Source organism: Solanum verrucosum, unplaced genomic scaffold (genome assembly GCF_900185275.1).
Source record: "Solanum verrucosum unplaced genomic scaffold, falcon-dt-bn FXZP01000253.1, whole genome shotgun sequence".
Classification (NCBI taxonomy): domain Eukaryota; kingdom Viridiplantae; phylum Streptophyta; class Magnoliopsida; order Solanales; family Solanaceae; genus Solanum; species Solanum verrucosum.
This window is the reverse complement of record NW_026019984.1, coordinates 1,789,868-1,809,811: the sequence shown is the minus strand read 5'-3', so window position 1 is coordinate 1,809,811 and position 19,944 is coordinate 1,789,868. Positions and strand designations below refer to the sequence as shown.

General features: G+C 35.1%; 2 protein-coding genes across 4 annotated transcripts; one reads left to right on the top strand and one right to left on the bottom strand.

Moving 5' to 3' along the window:
• The first annotated feature begins 874 nt into the window (after positions 1–874).
• LOC125818288 (OVARIAN TUMOR DOMAIN-containing deubiquitinating enzyme 6-like) lies at positions 875–7,455 on the top strand. 3 transcript variants are annotated; one of them, XM_049497833.1, is made up of 9 exons: positions 875–962; positions 1,417–2,379; positions 2,654–2,815; positions 4,941–5,018; positions 5,982–6,060; positions 6,182–6,327; positions 6,542–6,607; positions 6,702–6,876; positions 7,026–7,455. In XM_049497833.1, exons 2-9 carry the CDS (start codon positions 1,711–1,713, stop codon positions 7,223–7,225), a joined length of 1,575 nt encoding a protein of 524 aa, XP_049353790.1. In that variant the 5' UTR covers positions 875–962; positions 1,417–1,710; the 3' UTR covers positions 7,226–7,455. The 3 variants fall into 3 exon arrangements, with proteins under 3 accessions (XP_049353790.1, XP_049353789.1, XP_049353788.1); XM_049497832.1 differs by having other exon boundaries at positions 876–962; positions 1,560–2,379; XM_049497831.1 differs by having other exon boundaries at positions 876–962; positions 1,550–2,379.
• Positions 7,456–7,859: 404 nt separating this feature from the next.
• Positions 7,860–18,782, bottom strand: LOC125818047 (uncharacterized). The gene is made up of 14 exons (XM_049497554.1): positions 18,403–18,782; positions 16,539–16,702; positions 15,091–15,194; positions 14,324–14,390; positions 12,963–13,055; positions 12,718–12,882; positions 12,489–12,629; positions 12,314–12,391; positions 11,193–11,305; positions 11,045–11,105; positions 9,851–10,018; positions 8,872–8,973; positions 8,469–8,558; positions 7,860–8,237 (listed from the first exon to the last, which is right to left on the bottom strand). The coding sequence occupies exons 1-14, from the start codon at positions 18,686–18,688 to the stop codon at positions 8,175–8,177; spliced, it is 1,695 nt and encodes a 564-aa protein (XP_049353511.1). The 5' UTR covers positions 18,689–18,782; the 3' UTR covers positions 7,860–8,174.
• Positions 18,783–19,944: the final 1,162 nt, after the last annotated feature.

Below are 19,944 nucleotides of genomic sequence, written 5' to 3'. Positions count from 1 at the left end.
ATTAGGATGGAAAAATGTTTGAACCTTCCCCTATTGTTTGCATTTTGGCTTAATAGGATCGTCCAGTTCCTACATAACTTATTACTCACATGCTATTAGAGGATGGGTAAGGTTAAGTGGAGCGAAATTTATTTTTTCTCATACCTAGTTTGTGATTAAGTGACTCGGCTAGCAAGGAATATTTGTCTTTCGGCTAAACAAGATGGGTTGAAGTCTAATTTTATTAAATGTTTTTAAGAATTTCTACTAAGCTACGACTTTGTTTAGTCTTCTTCTAACCTTCGGCCCATGTTTTGAAGCTAGCAAAAAAATTGGGCCTTTGGAATCTCTCTTGAATAATGATCGATTGGTTAGTCTTGAATAACGATTGATCGGTTGGTCCTTTTCTTCTGTTGAGATTGATGTATCTTGCTTTTCACTTTAAAAAATCTGTTGGAACGACTATAGTTTCATTATTAGATCTTTATACTAGTTTACTAGGTAAACGTTTCTATCTAACCCGCCCCTCCCATTTCATCCTTAATCAAATGATTTGATTGAAAGATATAAAACTTATAATGCATGCATGTCAAAAATTATTTCTTATTATATACATGTGGGGAAAAAAATCAACTTTTAAGAACTTTACAAGAAGTATTATTATTACTATGTTGGTTCAATTCTTCTCGCTAATTTATATTTTTAAAAAGATATTGGATATATTTTATTTATTTATTTTAAATATATTTTAAAGAGTAAAAAACTCAGCCTCCCATTATTTCCACTTACCTCATCTGTCTCTCTCTCTAGAAAACCCAGCTTTCTCTCTCTATACGTACACGTATATATATATATATATCTGCATACGTATGTACTTTCTTTAACTAGAAGTTTATTTGTACCCATTTGCTCGGAATTTTCATGTAATAAACCCTAGCTAGCTTCTACTAGCAGGTTCTGGTTGCTGGTGATTTTAAAATCAAGTAAGTTGTATCCAACTTGGTCAACTATATCGTTCTGAATTTTTTTTTTTTTTTTTTTTTGTATGTTGAGATGTGTTTTTTTATCAATATTTTGTTGATTCTGTTTGTGGGGTTTGGTAATTAGCTTGAAAGATTTATTCTTAGTATCCGATTTTGATAACTTTGTGGTAAAGTTTCTATTTTTTCAAGAATTGGGGTTTGTCTTTATTGATTTCTTTGTAAATTTTTTATGATCTCATGTTGTATGGCACTGGACATTTTGGGGTGTTTCTCCTCCTAAATTTCTTGATTTTTTGAAGCTAGCATGGTTTAATGGAGTAGTTATATGATGAAAGCTTAGATTCTCTTGTTGAACTTGAATTTTGGTACTGTAAAGTGAAGTGAAGTGGGTTTTTTTGGGTATAACTGTTTTTTTTCTTAGTTTTTTGTGGTGATTTGATGGTCTTTATTGCAGTTTTGACTAGTGGAGGTGAACTTTGTATTTGGGGCTTTACTTTTGGGTAATTTCAAGTGGCATTAGGAAAAAAGGGGGTTTTCTTGTTTCAAAATAAGATTATTGGAGGTCAAGGTCTCATGAGAATTTTTAGGGGAATGCAGAAATTAGTTCGTGAGTATAAGACCAAAGTTAGCTGCTGGGACAAATCGTTCAGCCAAGGTATTGGTGTGACTGCCCCAAAGGCCAGGAAGCGTGACAAATTCAAAGCAAGGGCTTTATTTCTCTAATTTCGGTTGAAGAAGACTACACAAAATGACTCGGATACTGGTTCAGCGCGGTTCTGCTGGAGCTTCATCGTCTTCATCCTCAAATCAGAACAGGTCATCAACTTCGCTCCCTGGTTCGTCCTCTTCTTCAGCTCCAACCCAGCCACTGGCGTCTAGTAGTAGTCAGGTATTATCAGCTTTGAAAGATGATGATTTCGTAGAAGAAATACAAGAACAGGTTGCTTTAGAAGAGTCCTCTGTTGCTTCTTCAAACTATAAGGGTGATGGTGAATTGTTGGAAAGTTTGGGCAGCGAACAAAGCAACAATGAGGAAAAGATTGTTGACAACGAGAAGAGAAATGGTGGTTTTGACAGTGAGGATTTGACAAGGGAATTCGATGGTTTAGGAGTCGTGGAAGAGGAAAATGAGGAAAGTTCAGTTCAGAGGGTTGCACGTAGTTCATGTCCACCTCCACCTCCTGTCCCACCCCCGAAACCTGCTTCATTAAACTCAAGTCCTAGAAGATTTCTGATGGGCAGTTCACATGCTATCCGGATAGGACCATCTAGGGGAACTGCTGGGCGATCTACTGTCTCAACTAGGACTTCACCTCCTGGATCCAGGCCATCCTCTCCACGGTCACATTGTGAAAGTGAAGGTTATAATAGTGCTGATGAGCAGAACCCTAACTTTGGATCCTCATATGATGATGTGGTATGTCCCATCACTGTAGCCATTAAAGTAGATTATGGATAATTTATGCCCCTCTCATTGGTCATTGGGAATAAGAATCAACTTTGTCTCTTTACTTATGCATTCTATCGGTTGGTGAACATTTTTTCCGAATTGACAAGTTTGAGTAAGCTGGCTAGAAAGTGGAAATTCTGCTCTCACTGTATCTTGTGATTTTAAAGTTAAAGCCATTTGAGGATGAGTAAGGGTTTCAACATATCCAAATTTGCAAGCTAACATGTTTCCTTTCTTTTAGGAGAGAGAGCGGCAGTTTGAAATGGACTTAAGACGAGCCAAAGGCCTAGAAGTTAAGAAAATGTTGGAAGACGGGAATTGCCTTTTCCGTGCTGTTACTGACCAAGTATATGGTGATTCTGAAGCTTATGATTTGGTCAGGCAGATGTGCATTGACTACATGGTAATCTTTCTAACGAGGGGTCACTCATGAAGTCGCGTAACAACATTCTATTCTACTACTATCCTTCTTTCCTTGCTAGGTTGAAAATATCTACTCGCTTGATTCTAGTTTCTTTCAGCACTACTAAGAGGAAAGCTGACATGTGTGTAGGAATTTTGCTTTTACCATTAGGATAACCTCAGTTCTGTTAGTTCTCCTATTACTGATTTTTGTGTTTAACAAAATGAGGGACTACAGGATTACAGGCTAGGATAAAAAAAAAATGAGGGACAGAATAAAAGCAGTAAATATCTTTTGAAACCTACGACAACAACTAGGCCTCAGTCTTAAATAAGTTGGGGTCGGACATAATGATTCCTTGCTAATCATGTTTCCTCATCTAAGCTCAACTCATATCATCATCATACCAAAGAAATAGTAGGTGTGAAAAACAAGTATAATATATATAAGTACTAGTAATAACAATGATGCTACTTCATTAAAAAAAATAACATTGGTAATATTAAAAGTTCTCTATTTTACTGGCATATGTGTCTACTGTATCCTATTATAAAAAGAAGAAGTAGTAGTAGCTGTGTGCTGTATAAAGAGAACACAGGAATGTGTTGGGCGTAATGCCTCACCTTCCCACACTGGCATAAGTGCAATCTGTCGAATTGAGAGATGAATATGACTTCCCTATTATCATTTCTATGGTTCACGCAGATTATTTTTCTTTTTGAAAAGGTAAGTAGTATTATAAATGAACAAAAACAACACAAAGACCATGGTGGGTTGCATCCCAGCAAAAAAGATAACAAAGCAAGTGAACCTGTTCTACCTATGCACTGAATCTAAAATGTCTAACAGGGTTTGTGCAGATTGTTAGTTGAGGTACTTTTTGTACAATCCAATCTATTACTCTTCCCCCTCTGAAGGTCCAGCTAAACAATACTTCCCCAATCGTGCCTGGCATCAACCATTGAAGACTTTACCAATGCAGTACTTTCCACCCATTGATTGTGAGGTGTAGGTATTGATTGTGGCAGTGACAGGAAGTTAAGAGTTGAGATAGCTGTGAAGGAAAAAAAGCGTAGAGTCATTTTCCGGAAAATATTTTCCCTCTCATACAAAAAATACACCTATGTCTCCCATAAGAATATAATGTGTGTAATTCAATGGAGAGAATAATTTCATCCCATAGAATACAAGAGTTGGTTAATGTGGACGATGCTTATTTTAGCTTATTACTGGGCATAGTTGACAATAAAGACATTAAAAACGAGTTTGTCTGATTTGTAATGTCAACGTTATCGAAAGTATATTGAAGTTATTGGTGGTTTGTGTTTTTCAAATATCAAGTTAATTTGGAACACATCAAAATTCCTGGATGTCTACAAATAAATTTTGTTATTTGGCGAAAGAGCTACTGTTTATCTTCAGGTAGCATGCTTCCATTTATTATTCATCTCTAGCATTCTCTGAAATCAATGATGATCAGCTCTCAGAAGATGTTATACTTTGTAAGGTTTGCAGCAATTACCTTGCCCTTTTTAGAAGTAATAATTACCTGGTTGACTTGCCAATTTCTTGTTTTCTTGCAACAATTACCTTGCTACACATCCTTGGGTAAATTTACCTTCTGGCTTAGTGCGCTCATGTTTGTGTAATTTAACTAGAAAAATAACAGCTACTAATGTTTCATGGGTTAAGTAAGGTTCTGTATGTCTACACCTTTTTTTAATCTTTTGGGGGAGGGTGGGAATTGGGAGCAAGTTTATAGGTATGTCTGCATTAGTTCTTTCTTTGGTTTTTCAGTTCATCTTGTCTGCTTCTTGAGAATCTAAATCAGTATGGCAGTCCTTCCTAAAAAAAATAATCTAAGTAGACTTCCCTCTGATGCTTCATCAATTGATGTCCCGTGTTCCCTTGGCATCCAAGTCCTTAACATAGAGAATATAAGAACGCTACTATCTGTAAAGGCATCCATGTGTACATTGTGGCTGGCGTCACTTACGTTATATCTACTAGGAGTATTTTCAATGTTTGGAAGGTTGATATAAAATCACATAATCATCACTATCTTTCTGCAAAACCTTTACCACTCCTCTCATTATTTATTTCTCAATGTGCTTCTTTGTAATAGGAGCGGGAAAGAGATCACTTCTCTCAGTTTATAACTGAAGGTTTCACTTCCTATTGCAAGAGAAAAAGGAGAGACAAAGTAAGTCACATTGCAGTTCACTAGTATTCCCCGTCTTATTTGTTGATTCTGTCAGACTAGTACAATTTTAAAGCATTTGCTATAACATTGAATAAGAATGTCTTCTGTATGGTCTTAGAGATAATTTCTCTGGATTAGCTAGCAAGTTCTTGCATTTTTCTTAGATGATACAGATAAGAGAGTAGTCATGCAACCAGGTGAAGTGCAAGTGTGCTACACGTGAAAATAAAAATGAATCAAGGATTGATCATTTGGTGAGCGAGAAGAAAATTGGTTGCTTCAATGTGAATTCACTTTTCTTAAGAAGTTTGTTGAATATTGTCAAACTGCTAAGTGTACTGTTGTTAAATGAATGTTCTAATATCCATGTTTTACTGTTAACTATTTGCATATTTTATGTTTAATCTAAAATGGTAATATGGTATCTTGATATCCCTTTTTTTGTATTTTGTGTTTATTTTTCTCTCTTTTTTTGCATGTGGGGGGCACATACAGTTGCCCCACAGTTGGTGTACATTTCTCCATCTGCGGGAGAAATTGTGGGAGGCAGGGGAAGTTAGTAATGCTGTACTTAGTTTTTCTTTAACCATTATGCTCTTAAATTTGAGTTTCTTGACTATCCTTTTAATCACTCCATTTGTTTTATTCTAAAGAGGCTCTGGTTGCTGTTCGAGTAGGGTGTGCAATAATTTACACACCTGTTATTTCTTTTGCTTAATAAACAGACCAAAAAAGTGAGATTCCAGCTGGATGTTAGAGTAGTTAAAGAGCTTAAATCAACTACAGATATCAATTTCTTTCAAGAGCTCATGTTGATAGTCTTTGTGGCTTTGTCATAAAATAAAAAAAAAATCTTTGTGGCTTTTGCTTGTCTTTTTGGAATATATGTTGTGGCATGTCTGTCTTTGTTCCTTTATCCTTTTTATGTGGCTATCAGACTAATGTTCTCTATTGGCTTGATAGGTTTATGGCAACAATGTGGAGATTCAAGCTTTATCTGAAATGTATAATCGCCCTATTCATATATATTCTTATAGCACAGGTAACCTTTCTTTTGTTATCCATTTTTAGACACCAGTAATGATTTTATGGCAACTGGGCCAATCTCTGTTGATTCTATATTTGTGCTGCCTGAATTTAATATCTGGAGTTCACTAATGCAGAACCAATCAATACATTCCATGGAAGTTATAATACAGACAGCCCTCCTGTTCGACTCAGTTTTCATCATGGAAATCATTACAACTCCCTTGTTGATCCACGTCGACTAACTGTTGGTGCTGGCCTTGGGTTTAGCTCTCTACAAGGGGTAAAATTCTAATCTACGAACAGACATGATGTTGACTTTCTATAGCTATCGTAACTGGATAAACTTCATTGGCTGTGTGCCTTACAGCTCTTGGGTGTTGAATTATGTGGGTGATGCTATTTTTTTTAACCAAGTTTGTAGATTATCATCTATAGCATCTAGTAGCTCTGGTTCCATTTATTATCTCTTTTATCTTCTTTTCTTTATTGTATAGAGGAACGTTGATAAGGATCAGGTCAAAGCAGCAATAAAAGCTCAACAGGATCAGCAAATTGATAATGTAAGCACCTCAAAATTCATTTTGATCTTAATCACCTTGATAACAAACCAGACATTCATGTTGTTTTGACTTTATGCTAAACGGTTCAATTCAGGCACTTCTGGCTGAAGGACGCTTTTATTCAGATCTTGAGCTCACTGAAAAGGAGATTGAACGCATGGTAGTGGAAGCTTCTAGGGCTGAGTATGTTTCCAATGACAAGTTCAGACAGCAGCTTGGTTGTCGAGAAACTTCCACTTCTAGTGCTGAACCATCATCGTCTGGAGCTAGTAAGTTCGAGCTGGCTTTCAATGTGGATTTTGCCTTCACTAGCAATACTAGACTAGTTTGTTCGTCTAATGTTATTGAGTCAACTATTTTTGTGGTTGCAAGACTTCAACTATCTTGATCCTGCTAACTTTTTTCTGTTGAATCGCAGGGTCATCAGGAAGTCACACACATGAAGAAGGCAGTCGAGAGGTCCTTAGTGACTGCATCCAGATTATGCTGTCGATGGGATTTAGCTATGCACGAGTAATAGAGGCTTATAGCATATTCGGAGATGATGTGGATTCCATGGTATGTTATCTCATCGAAACCAGCAATAGCAGCAGACGTAAAGGAAAAGCAACTGAATGATGAAAACGAAGAAAGACTTGCAATGAGATAATAGTTTCTTGTTTCTGTCTAGTACTAGTATGACTGTATCTCGTCGCTGAAACCTTGAATGCGTTATTTTCAGCCTTAAAATCTACCACTGTTGTGTTTCGGGTTAGCGTTAGAACTTGACTTTCTTTCTTCTCTGCTTCTACTTCTGGTAGTAGGTACTGTTGAATGCTTGCATCTTCAAATAATTTCTGTTTCACATAGTGTTCTACAGACAGGTTCTGAGGTACTCATATTTTCTCGATTAATAACCTTTTTCAGGAATATATGCCTTTTACGATACCTTGTTACTATGTGATGATTGAATTTACCAAATATGTTTTTGGCTATTTCTGTTTTATTACGCATACATGATCAGAGGTATCAGATATATGTTCAAAAGGGCAGTTTGATATACGAAACATATTCGGGAGAAGGTAGAATTTACGCAGATTTTATCCTCATTAGGGGGATTCGAACCGATGTGGGCTGAAAACGTAGTAAAAACATACTTACATAACTAAAAGTGTCTTTCTTTGAGATTAATACCATCTCCATATACAAATTGCATGTTATAATCTGAAAACAACTTATTTTTCCATAGTTTAAATGGTTAACTGTCTGCAAATTAATGTGATAACTGCCGGCAAATTAATGTTCTATACTATGAAGCTCGAAGTTTAACATCTCTAAGTAGCCTGTTATGGAAATTACATTTGTAACTCAGCAAAAAATTATAACTATGTAGTCACTATTAAAGTAAAATATGTGGAGTTTCTCCCATGGAACTTCGTTGAAAGCTTCTCTAAATAACGACATATTAAACTACAGATCGATGGTGAGCAATTCATCCACGGATGATTTTCCTTGAGGCTACAAAGATTAACACTAGCTTCATAGTTTACTGGAAACCTCAAGTGTGAACATATCCCACCTCAATAAATCAAACAGCTTTCACTTTCCGGGATGGAGGACGTCGGAATAGACTGATAAGATCGTCAAGACCCTGTTGAGCAATACCAGAGTCACATTCAGTTCTCCTTTTTTTTTTTTTTCTATAGTTCGTTTTTATTGTAAGAATGGGGTTTCAAAATTGCGTTGAGCTTAAATGGGGAAGTGAGGATTCATATAGCCGATCCAAATTAGTATGGAGGTGCAGTAGTTGTTGCTATAGTAGTATAAGCAACTTGCAAACCAGAAGGAAGACATTGAGAGCCAAACAAACTAGAAGACATACCCTGGTGGTGATAACGAGAAAACTGAAAAGTGTAATCAAGTATGATCCAAGAACTAACAACAAGAGCAAGTCAAAAGTCACGCTCGCAACCTACAATAAAAAGAAAATAGGGTGTTAGATTTTTTACAGCTCATTCATTAGCTGTAGAAAATGATTTGCCACGTTAAGTTTGAAAGCAAATCAAGTAATATGACTCTAGATTAATAGAGGTGCAACATGAAATGCAACGCTAAGTTAGGCAAGTGAGACTCAAGATAGGCCTATGTATTGGAATTACAATTGGACCTAAACAAATCAAGTATGATCAATGATGAAATGTATTATAATTAGCACACAGATACATACATGAGTACTAGAAAGGTAGTAGTGGCAAGGAGACAGAAGAGGGAATGGTCTTACACACCTGATATACATGTAACTTGCCACTAATTGAATCATAAAAAGTGAAAGTCTCATCTAACGTCTCATGCTGTACATTCACCTCAGCAGTATGATCAGCTAATTCCTGCAGGAGTAGAAAGCACATGTGAACAAAACGAGGGGGGGAGGAACGGCTATCACAAGGGGCTCAAATTGCTATATGACAATGCCAGAGTTATCTTTTGTTAAGTGATTTTAAAAATGAAAATTTATGGACTAATACTTTCGAAAGGTGGACGTCGTTTTTTTGGAGTTTATCACGAAACAAGAATTCAGGATTATCTTGATTTTTTCAGGAGTATTAGTTCATGAATTTTCCGGAATGTGTCACCGACTGTTTGAATTCAAATATTGTGGGTCCATTGGTGATGACCTATTAATTGATACTCATTATTTTCAAAAGGCAGACATCACTTGTTTTTTAAGTTATGTGTCAAAAAACAGGAATTCGGAACTGTCTCGATTATTCGTGTGTATGTCCATGAATATTCCAGAAGAACTGATTGACTCTGTTTGAGCTCAAATTTTGTGGGTCCACTGGTGATGACCTATTAAATGATACACATCGTTTTCGAAGGACGGACGTCGCTTTTTTTGGAGTTTCTGTGTCACGAAATAGGAATTTCCAGAATTATCTCATTTTTTATGTGAATTAGTTCATAAATTTTCCGAAATATGCGTGACAGCTCAAATTTTGTGGGTTCATTGGTGACAACCTATTAAATGATACTAATTGTTTTCGAAAGGCGGACATCCTTTTTCGGAGTTAATGTGTCATGGAAGGAGGCAAGAACAGGGGATCCGAGGCTAATTATTTATACTATCAAGGAAAGGAAAAAATATAACAAGAGACGCATTATCTAATAGTGTGGAATGACCATTGGTGATAGTGATGCATGTGCATCGACATGTCTCTATATGTTAACATGATTTAAAAGATTTCAAAGAAAGGATAGTAGTACCTTTTGCAGTGCCATGATAAGTGGGTCACTCTTTGAAAGAAAAGGTGCCACTCGAGAGGTAGTAGACAAAAGATCCAGCCAGGACCGTACATAGGAAGGATTGACAGCTAAACTACCATTGTCTGCAAATATATTTGTGCCTTTTCCTTCCTGGCTGTATATATGTCTCTGTGTACATAGATACTTGTTAGACAGAAAAGCAACCATATCATTTAAAAAAATGTAAAAATAAGACAGTTCTCATCGGGGATATAATAAGCAACATTTCATACTCAGTTTACATAACAGAAAGTATACCAAAAATAACAAGGCATACAAGGCTGCAAAATAATATGCGTCCAAATGATAATCTAGAAAAAAAAAAAAATTCCAGAGAAGTCCTACCACCAAAACATCTTACATACAGAACACCCCAAGAACATTAACAATAGACAAAACACTGTCGCACAAACAGTGAGAAAGGCACATGGAGCTTTGTACTCCATATTAATTCTTATATCTTCAAAATTTGTTTAAACTTCCAAAGGCCATATTAATTGTAGATATTTTTAGTAAGATGCCCATCTAATATGGGATGTAGTTCTATACATACATCCTGAAATTGTTAGATTTATCCTCATCCTAAAGATCTTTAACAGTTGTGCTTCAACAAAATCATGTAAAATTCTAGTATTGTTCATCTGACTAATTTAAAGAAAAGGTGCAACAACAATAAAATAGCATATAATTAATTTATGAGCTAGAAAACTACTTCCAGGAATTGACCAGAGCTTTAATGTTCTTGTGGAAAACATGAAGAGACCTTCAAATGAAAGTAATTTTGTCAATTAAATGAAGTCATGGAATGACGATGTAGATATGGTTCTCTAAACTATCTTGTTTATGTCAATTAAATTATGAGGTTTATGTTGATTATGTATAAGACTGTATGCATGCAAAACATTAAACACAATGGATATCTTAACAAAAAGAGAAAGATGTAGAAGTGACACACATAAAGTTCCCGTGAGAGGCCAAAGAAGCCCCCCCTTATCATTTTTCAAGTTAAAACAGTTCGGTCACAGTTGTCTATTTCTCAAAAAGAAGAAGATGTCACTTGAAGGTTGGTTGTTTGATTATTAATAAAATCAGACTTCTATTATATTATTTCATCATGTTTGGAACAGGTTTGGCGGCAAAGATGTAGATACTTACTGCTACACTTTCAGCAACAAGCTTGACACTTCGAATGATTGAGGCTTCACTAACAGAACGTCTGAGAACAGAAAACAAGGATTTCAGCTAATTGTGATCAAAAGAATTTTGAAAATAGGATATAAAGTTCAGTACCAAAGCACACCACCTGTTATCAGACAAACTTCCAGTGCCTTCTAACAATTCAGGTGCAGTAGAAAGCTCAGAAATTGTTGCTGCAGTGACTCGCAGCCTTGAAAACTGCTCATGCTCCCAAGCTACCTACATTATTTTAGTAGCTTTAGCACAGAAACTATTACACATGGCATTCTAAGGAAATAAAACAAGTCAAAATGGCAGGAGTAACTGATATTCAACTACAGAACAAAGCTCAATAACTTATTGCTCAATCAGTGTTAATACTGTTCAATTAATCATTTAACAACGGGAACCTGTAATATAGCTACAAATGAGCTGGGTAATCTCAATCCTACCCCAGCATAAGATCAGATGGAAGGTTTCCTCCTTCACAAGAGAGATTGCTGCATAGAAGTTTGAAGAATCTGTTCCTGGGGATCCCTTTTTCTTTATGTTGCAGTTAACTTTGTATATGAACCGTGAGTTTCATATTGGCATAAATTAGCAGCCAAGGAGAAGATGTTTGAAGGAGAAAAAAAATATTCAGATGCCAGAACATTGCGATCGTCACTAAATTACCAGTTTAATATAACTGCACTACTAAAACCCAAAACCAGCAAACACTCAGTGATTGTAACCAGACAGATTCTGCCACTGACATAATCTCATTTTTTAGTACCATTGCTCTTGTTACAAATGTCACCAGAAATGTAACCAAGCACAAACCCAACCTCAACTAGCAGAGCACTATGTCATACACACTAACAAGGAGTTGCACCATGGCAAAAATTGTCAAATTGGTTAAATAGGAAAATAGAAAGCAAATTTGATCCAATAGAATGGCAAATTGCAAGTTTTCACAAAAATTATCTGCCTAATTTAGGTCCATATTTGATTCAGGGGAAAGAGGAATAATTTCCCCAACTATGCAGTAGTCAATTTTTCACACAAAAGACGACATTTATTTATTTTTACTTCGACATGAAAACAGAATTTTTTTTCCATCACCTCATCAGAAAACAGTCTTCAATGCCCCAAATATCATTTTTCCCAAAAGATATTTCTGAGGCTCTAAAGCTGGCCCAAGGGTCTGATTATAGATGAAGTCAAAGAACAGGCCTGACCAACAGATAAGAAGAGATGTGTGCTTACTCTAGGACTGGAGATGTTTATTTTTTTGTGCTTAAGACCAACTTGAAGCCCCGACTCTTCTGCTACACTGGAGAAACCCTACAAACATAGACTTTTAGACTAGAAAGGATTGTGGTAGAAGTAACAAAAATTGAGATACTCCAAGGTTCTTTCAGTTGATGCAATCATCCCATACCTGAAATATTTGTTGTATGTATGTGTTTTCAGGAGGTTTTGAAACATGAAGATGTAACTCATTGCCAAAGGAGCCAAGACTATTCAAGCAAATGGCATAGTCGATACTCTCCCGTAGACGTTGGTCAAAACTTCGAAGCCACTGAAGAGAAAGAAACTACAGGTTGAAAAGACAGAGCAAGATAAACTGCAACTTATGCATAGAAAATGCTCGGGCAGGAGTAGTGCACCTTCTGAGTTCCATTGAAGTTATAAGGCCCACCCGACGTCAATCCAAAAAGTAAGTTATATCTACCTCTTGTTTTAGGATTTGAATACAGAGCAGAGAACAGCCTAGCTATCTCAAGAAGTGCCACAACACCACTTCCATTGCTATCACTTCCAACTGACAATGCCTGCAGATTATACCATAGATTAAGTGATTAATGTCAGAATGGATAGTGGCAGCTCACAAGTTAATGCAAGTATCATTTACCGGTGCAGCCCCAAACGTGTCATACGAAGCCACTATGGCAATAGTAGGGAGTTGACTTGAGTCTCCATCAGATTTCAGCCCTGGTAACCATCCCTGAATTCACCCCCAAAGAAAAATGTAAACATCCTTGATAATAAATGCACGAAATTTTAACTTCCAAATAGCAGTTAACTGCTTTTTAACTTTATTGATTAACTTAGCTACTATTTTTTTTTTTGAGAATTGGTAAGTTAACCAGTGCATATTTTAGATTGTTATTGTAACATATTTGAGTATCTCTCCTATAATAATTCAAGAAATAATCTATGGTAACTAGGAAATTTGAGAATTACTGTAGAACAAAATTTTGGTTTACCACTACAGGGAAATAAATCTAAGAAATATTTAAATAATTTTTCAGTCAAATTATAAAACAGAATAATTTAGCAATAATCTAAATCATATGATTGAATAAATAGGGAAATCCAAAATGTCAAATGATATTTGTAACTACAGAGGGATTTGCAATATTCACAGCATCTTCTCTGTGAAAATGAAGTACCGCAAACATTTCCAACTACCTAAATAAATGCGGTTAACTTTGGCAACCAAAGAAAGAAAAATATCTTCTCCACATGGGGAAATGAAACAAGTAGATCCACTTCCTTTCCTAAATTGACATCAATATGAACGATGTTTATATACATATTAGTAACCATATATAGTCTAGTTACTATAGGATTAATTTGGTTCTATATGTGTTTTCCTATTGCTTGGATATCAGCTAGCAACATATAGTAGATAGGACATCCGATCAAAACGCATATACTTGTGGGATAGCTTTATGCCCCCTTCCAGGAGTGATGATCCAGGTATAACAAGTATGCATCACATATTGTATTCATATTTCATAGTGCTTGGACAGCAAGATCTGAATGTCCAGCCAGATCAGAATCATAAGAATTAAGGAAAAGCTTGCATCTTCTTGATGCCTTTAAATGAATCTACTTACTTCATCAAAAAAAATAAAAAAAATAAGGAAAAGCTTATTGCTTTTCCCTGCTTCTAGAATCATAAGCCAGAGATAGTGAGTATGCCAACACTAACAATATCAAGTAAACCACATGCTATGAATTAAATTTGTAGACACCTGCATTCCCTCTACACAAAAATTCCTCCTCAATCTCATCAATAGCTAATTACATTAAAGCAAAGCAAATCGGTAGCTCCAAAAAAAACCCCAGAGAAAATGACCACAATTGATAGTGAAAGGGGAGATAAATTCTAGCTATCAAGAATGTTAACTTTTTAGGCTATTAAGAGAGGTCAATGTCATTAGAAAATTCATAGTAAATCAAATTTCTCAGAAGGTGAACTAGAACCTGAATATTTGTAATGGTGGGAGATGCAATTTTCTTAGGATCTGAGGCAGCAACAACAAGCTTGTATCTGTAGACATGTGATCAGTGGAATCATTAACAAGAGAAAGTGAAACCAGTTTGACAATTCAAACTGAACCACAATGACAGAAACAATATGCCAAATATCTGATACTCATTCTGCTCCATGTCCTCTGACACACTTCCCTTCTAGGGACACATAATTAGTTGATAAACTTAATAGATAGTAACTGAAAAATCATTCAACAGTTGCAATAACTTGATTTATCAAAGCAACTTTGTACACAATTTCATCATTTACTTTAATATTTGACATATTGCATGTTGTACTAGTTATAAAAATAAAAAAAATTTAAAAAAATTTCTATGCACAATCAACTAGTTGCCAAATATTCTGATGTAGTTATATTTTTTCTTTTCTTCTTTTCTATATTTGCGTGGACAAGCATGTATCCAGTAGACAGATCACTGATAGTAATCCAACATATCAGTTCAAAATCTTATTTTGACAGTAACAAAATCTGAAGAGTTAGCTGAAGAATAAAGATGAACAGAAGCATTTAAATTTATGATGGAGACTGCAGATGGTAAAGGAATTTAACAAGCACATTAACAACAAAAACAAATTAATCAAGACTGTGTTTAGAGATCTGTAGGACATCGGTCCAATATTGTCATGTTTTAGTAACTTGTCATAAAGCAAGAGAGGCAACTTCTCTCTCAACAATAATAATGAGACACAAACTTACCCGCCTGTTGTAGCAGTTGCAGGTTGACCGCTAGCATCATTTCTCTTGACTTCAGCTAGTACAGCATTGATATTATCGTCCTCAAAAGCAAAATACACAGGATACTGAAAGAGAATATCATACAGTTAAACAATCACTACATTTATATCATATATATGAAATCAACATGAAGAAGATGCAAATAAACCACAAATGCTATCCACGCAAGAGAAGTCTGGTGAAGTCAGCAGATAAGCAATACAAAATTAAAAACTCTATCCAATACCAAAAGTCACATTTTCCTATGTTTGAGAGAGGAGTTGGCACAAAATGCAGTGAACTCAATTATATAAAATCACATACAAATGGAGTCACATGCACTACACTCTCTTTTTATCAGGTAAATAATATTTTCATTAATAAACATGGCCAAAAAGCCATATTCAGGGGGTAAACAAAAAGGTAAAGAATCTACAAACATGCACTACACTTATCTTTTCTGGAAACTTCAACTCCCTGTTCTAATACAAAATTAGGCTCTATAGTATAAGGCAGAGGGAGTTGCAACTAAAATTGCTCAATTTTCTTTTGTTCTATGAACACTTGGAAGGATAGACTATACATTGCTCAATTTTCCGATTTATGATAATAACTAGATTAGTTCATATAAGGCAGAGGCAGTTGCAACTAAAATTGCTCAATTTTCTTTTGTTCTATGAACACTTGGAAGGATAGACTATACATATGGACATTGTTTAACATAATATTATACTTATCTCATCCTTGCGAAAAGGAATTCAAAGGCAAATATTCCATATGCGAAAGATAACCTTCTTTTTTTAAAAAACTGGCAAGGTTGTATTCTCCAGCATTAAGGGTATGTTGGCTACCTCCAAAAAGGGATAATTACAGATTTCCTATCAAATCTATAATCTGATCTTATATCATCCTTACAAAGTTGTTTACACCAAAAAAGTAAAAATACTATACAATTCCATTTAATCAGTCACAGTCATCATAATCCACATCAAATCACAGTCAATGCCTCTATGACATTCTGTTTCATACTGAGTCACCATGTTCCTATATATACAATATTTTAGGATTTTACTAGGATTGAATACTAAAACTACCTCTGAGTGTTCATATTCATCACTTTAAATGATTTGACATTCATTTTTTATCACCAAATAGTAGTTGGTTACTAGTACTAAAAATTGATTTTCCAAAAAAATAAAAAGGGAAACCGCTGATGATTAAAGAATAAAGAACTATTTAATAATGAATGATTAAATCTCAGCTAGAATAAACCAGACAAAACAAAACAGCCCCTAGACAACGGTCAAAGGCATCTCTAGGAACATGATAAAGGTGTACTATAAATCTCATGCATCACACCACTGAACATAACCAGGTGCAAAAAAAAAAAAAGAAAAAAAAAAAGATATTCAAGGATGTGTTTGCCTCACAGGAATGTTAGCATGAATAAGCAACCGTTCCAGCTCAGACACTTTATTTCTCAGAAGGTCAAAATCTTCATCACCACCAACTGCAGTCTCTACTTTTTCTGGACTAAATTGAGGCGGCAGTAAAAGAAGTAAGCCCCCTAATAGCTTCCCCTGTCCAATGTATTCTGCAATAAAATGGAAATAGGAAGAACAAGGCTATTAGATGAGAGACTGAAGAATTGGGGAAAACACAAATCACTAAAACTAAGTACTCAAATATGTTGTACAATCAACTATTAGGTTAAATTTATATTCTTTCAGACGATATGTTAAGTTGAAGATCCAGAAATTCAACTTAAAAGATCTTTTTTTTCTTAATCAAAAGATTTTTTAAGTTGAATTTCTGGAATAAGTTTTCTTTCTGCAACTGTCAGAATTTAATATACCCTTTAGCAGAGTTAGCAATACAAATGATATCAGAACAAGTTAACAACAATTGAACAGTTCAAGAGAAGTAAACCAGAAGTACTTTAGCAGACTTATCGCATTAAAAACGAATGCCAAGGCGAAGAACAGGAAAAGAAAATATAAATGCGTAAAACAAAGGAATCAATTAAATAATGAGGTAGTAGTCAAGCATTCATGTTTTTGTGACTCTAGAACTCAATATCCCAAACGGTGAAAGGAGAGCCCCACTGCTGAGAATAGTTGTTCACAAAGTAATTCAATTTTTGAGAATACACCATATTCTTAGACTGTTCAGTCTTAAATCAGTTTGTCCTTTCTTCGTAGGATATATTTTAATCAGCATTGTCAACCTACTGTCATTTCCTAAAGTTTATACATCAAGTTGACTAAGTGACTAAAAGCATATAGTTGCATAAATGACTTTTGTATTGTTTTTTCTGGTCCAAATCTGGCCTTTGTTCTACTCGAACTTTCTCAGTGTTGTTCCATACCATTGCCATTAGCAAATCGTTTCGTATTTGACCTTGTAATTAACAAAGCAGCTCCAGCGTGAAATAGGTGGACTCCGTGTCTAAATTGTTCAAGAAAAGAAATCTAAATTTACCCCCCCCCTTCCCCCCTCCCCCAACTTTTAACTATAGTTTAAAATTACTCTCAGTTTGAAGTTCCATTAGGTGTCAACGACAAAAAAAGAGACTTTCCTAATGGTGGGGGCAAAGATTAGACCAATTCAATGGAGGGCAAAGTGGCTTAATTTCAGAGAGTTGAAATCTGTACAACGATCCTCCCAGAAAGGAACAATAGAAGTCTCAATGGAATTTCATCTCCAAACCACTCCCTAAAACTAGACATTTACTTATTTATTTTAGCTGGAGCAACCTAACCCCTGTAAATAGACGTGATCATTTTCTGGACTTTGTTAGCTAGCTCCCTTATCTTAGCATAGTTTCATTAGATGTATTGGAGATAAAACATTCTCTTTTGTACCTTTTGCATCTTCCTGATGCCATTTAATGGAACTTCTTACTTCATCCTAAAAAAATGTAGCAATTGCTATCAAAAATCACTGACAATAATGAACGAGCTACATAGCTGAACAATGGCTAGTACATGCAACTTCGTAACACTAAATTCATCTATGCCATTATTGAATAAATAAAACAACTTTAAAATGTAGTTATGATTTGGTTAAAGCAACAACTTCGAGTTTCAACAGAAACTTTCTATTGTTACCGCAATTGCACCTATTAAAACAACTACTTAAAGATCACTTTTTCTTAATAAAACTGGAAAAAAAAAAAAGAAGCAGCTGAACCAAAATCATTGAAAATAACGAACGAGCTTCTGAGCTTAACTATAGCTAATAAAAGCAAAATAAGGATTTTCAGATAACAAGCAGTATATAGAAGCAGCGAACCTTTAATGAGATCGAGGTCCAATTCACGAACAGGAAGCATGAGTACAGTGCGAGAGAGATCTACAGTTGAGCTAGAAGCGAAGAACGACGAGCCAGCGTGGTGATTGAGAGTAGCAAGCCGAGATCCGAAAGGAACGCCGGAGAGATCATACTGAACCAGCCGATAAACGTCGACGACCGTGACGGCGTCGCAGAAGTCAACACATGCGACAAGGATTAACGCCAATGCTACTACCGGATAGTAGACGGGATCCAATGCCGCCGGCCGTCTCTGAGAATTCGCCATTGAAGAATGGCTGCTGGGGGTGGGCGTGGGGGATAGGGTTCTGCAGAAGAGAAATTATCCGATGGATGGATTGATGCTAATAGGCTGCGTATTGTAATGGAAGTGTCTTTTCTGGAGTGGTAGTGGAAGTGATGAATAAAGTTTATTGAATTTTTTTTTATAAAAAAAGTCATAATTATTATTAGTAATATTTTTTGTTTATATAAATACTAATACTGAATTAAGCCAAACAAATAGAAACGAATCAGTCAACTCGTCATGTTTGGATTGTTGTTATCCGTTGTGTTGTATTGTTAAAATATCATGTTGTGTGTCGATCGGTTTGATTTGATTTTAAATTTATTTGTTCTATGAATTGGTTATTTGGTAAATATGCTAAATCGCTATAGAACAACTAAGATATTGGTTTATTGATTATTGATAGTTATCGATTTAACCATTAAGATTTAATACAAAATAATAATAATTGAAGGTCACTTAAAAGTTAGAAATAAAGTGACAAACCAAATGAATCATACACATGAGTTGACAGATTGCATCTTGTTCGAAAGCAGACACTGGCACATAATAAAATGACCGAGAGTTTGAGACAGTAAAAAAAATTAGAGTATGAAAACTAAACTATAAGTCAAACACTTTATATACCGAAAGATAAATATAATTTAATAATTTACTATTATGTTATCAGTTAACCCGTTAAGAAAAAATCTCAAACCGCTAAAAACTAATAATCGATAATAAAAAAAAATCAAAATCATTACCGAAATCATTAAACCAATGCCTCATTACCAATAAATCGATAACTTTTTTCGATTAGGATTATCGATTCCGATTTGATTTTAAACTGTGCTAGTTGAAACTCATAATAAAATTTGATAAAAGAAGGATTGATAAGCAAGTTTCATGTTCACATGGCTAATGTCTTCAGAGTTGGTCTCAATAAAAACTTATAAATTATATCCATGGAGAAAAAACCAACCATATAAATGGAATGGAGAGGAATAAAGGATTTTATTTAGGAGGAATATTTTGAGAATTAGAAAATATATCATAGATAAAATAATTTAAAAAATAGTTCAATCAAACAAAACTTATAAGCTAAAAGACCATAAGTTACTATATACAGTAAACAAAAACGTATTCATAATACATAAATTAAAAATTCTAACTCCGTCTCCGCAGATAAATAATACAATGCAAAGTGTCTTCATGCCATTTCAAATTCAGCTTACAACCTCTCAAAGGATTATTGACAG

What these genes read in the sequence shown, in the direction of transcription:
- LOC125818047 (XM_049497554.1), bottom strand. Translation starts at nt 18,688, where the DNA reads ATGGCGAATTCTCAGAGACGGCCGGCGGCATTGGATCCCGTCTACTAT. An exon ending in GCAACTGCTACAACAGGCGG is followed by an intron (nt 14,391 to 15,090) that starts GTAAGTTTGTGT and finishes ACATGTCTACAG; the next exon opens with ATACAAGCTTGTTGTTGCTG. An exon ending in ACATACAACAAATATTTCAG is followed by an intron (nt 12,392 to 12,488) that starts GTATGGGATGAT and finishes CTATGTTTGTAG; the next exon opens with GGTTTCTCCAGTGTAGCAGA.
- LOC125818288 (XM_049497833.1), top strand. Translation starts at nt 1,711, where the DNA reads ATGACTCGGATACTGGTTCAGCGCGGTTCTGCTGGAGCTTCATCGTCT. An exon ending in GATCCTCATATGATGATGTG is followed by an intron (nt 2,380 to 2,653) that starts GTATGTCCCATC and finishes CCTTTCTTTTAG; the next exon opens with GAGAGAGAGCGGCAGTTTGA. An exon ending in AGGATCAGCAAATTGATAAT is followed by an intron (nt 6,608 to 6,701) that starts GTAAGCACCTCA and finishes GGTTCAATTCAG; the next exon opens with GCACTTCTGGCTGAAGGACG.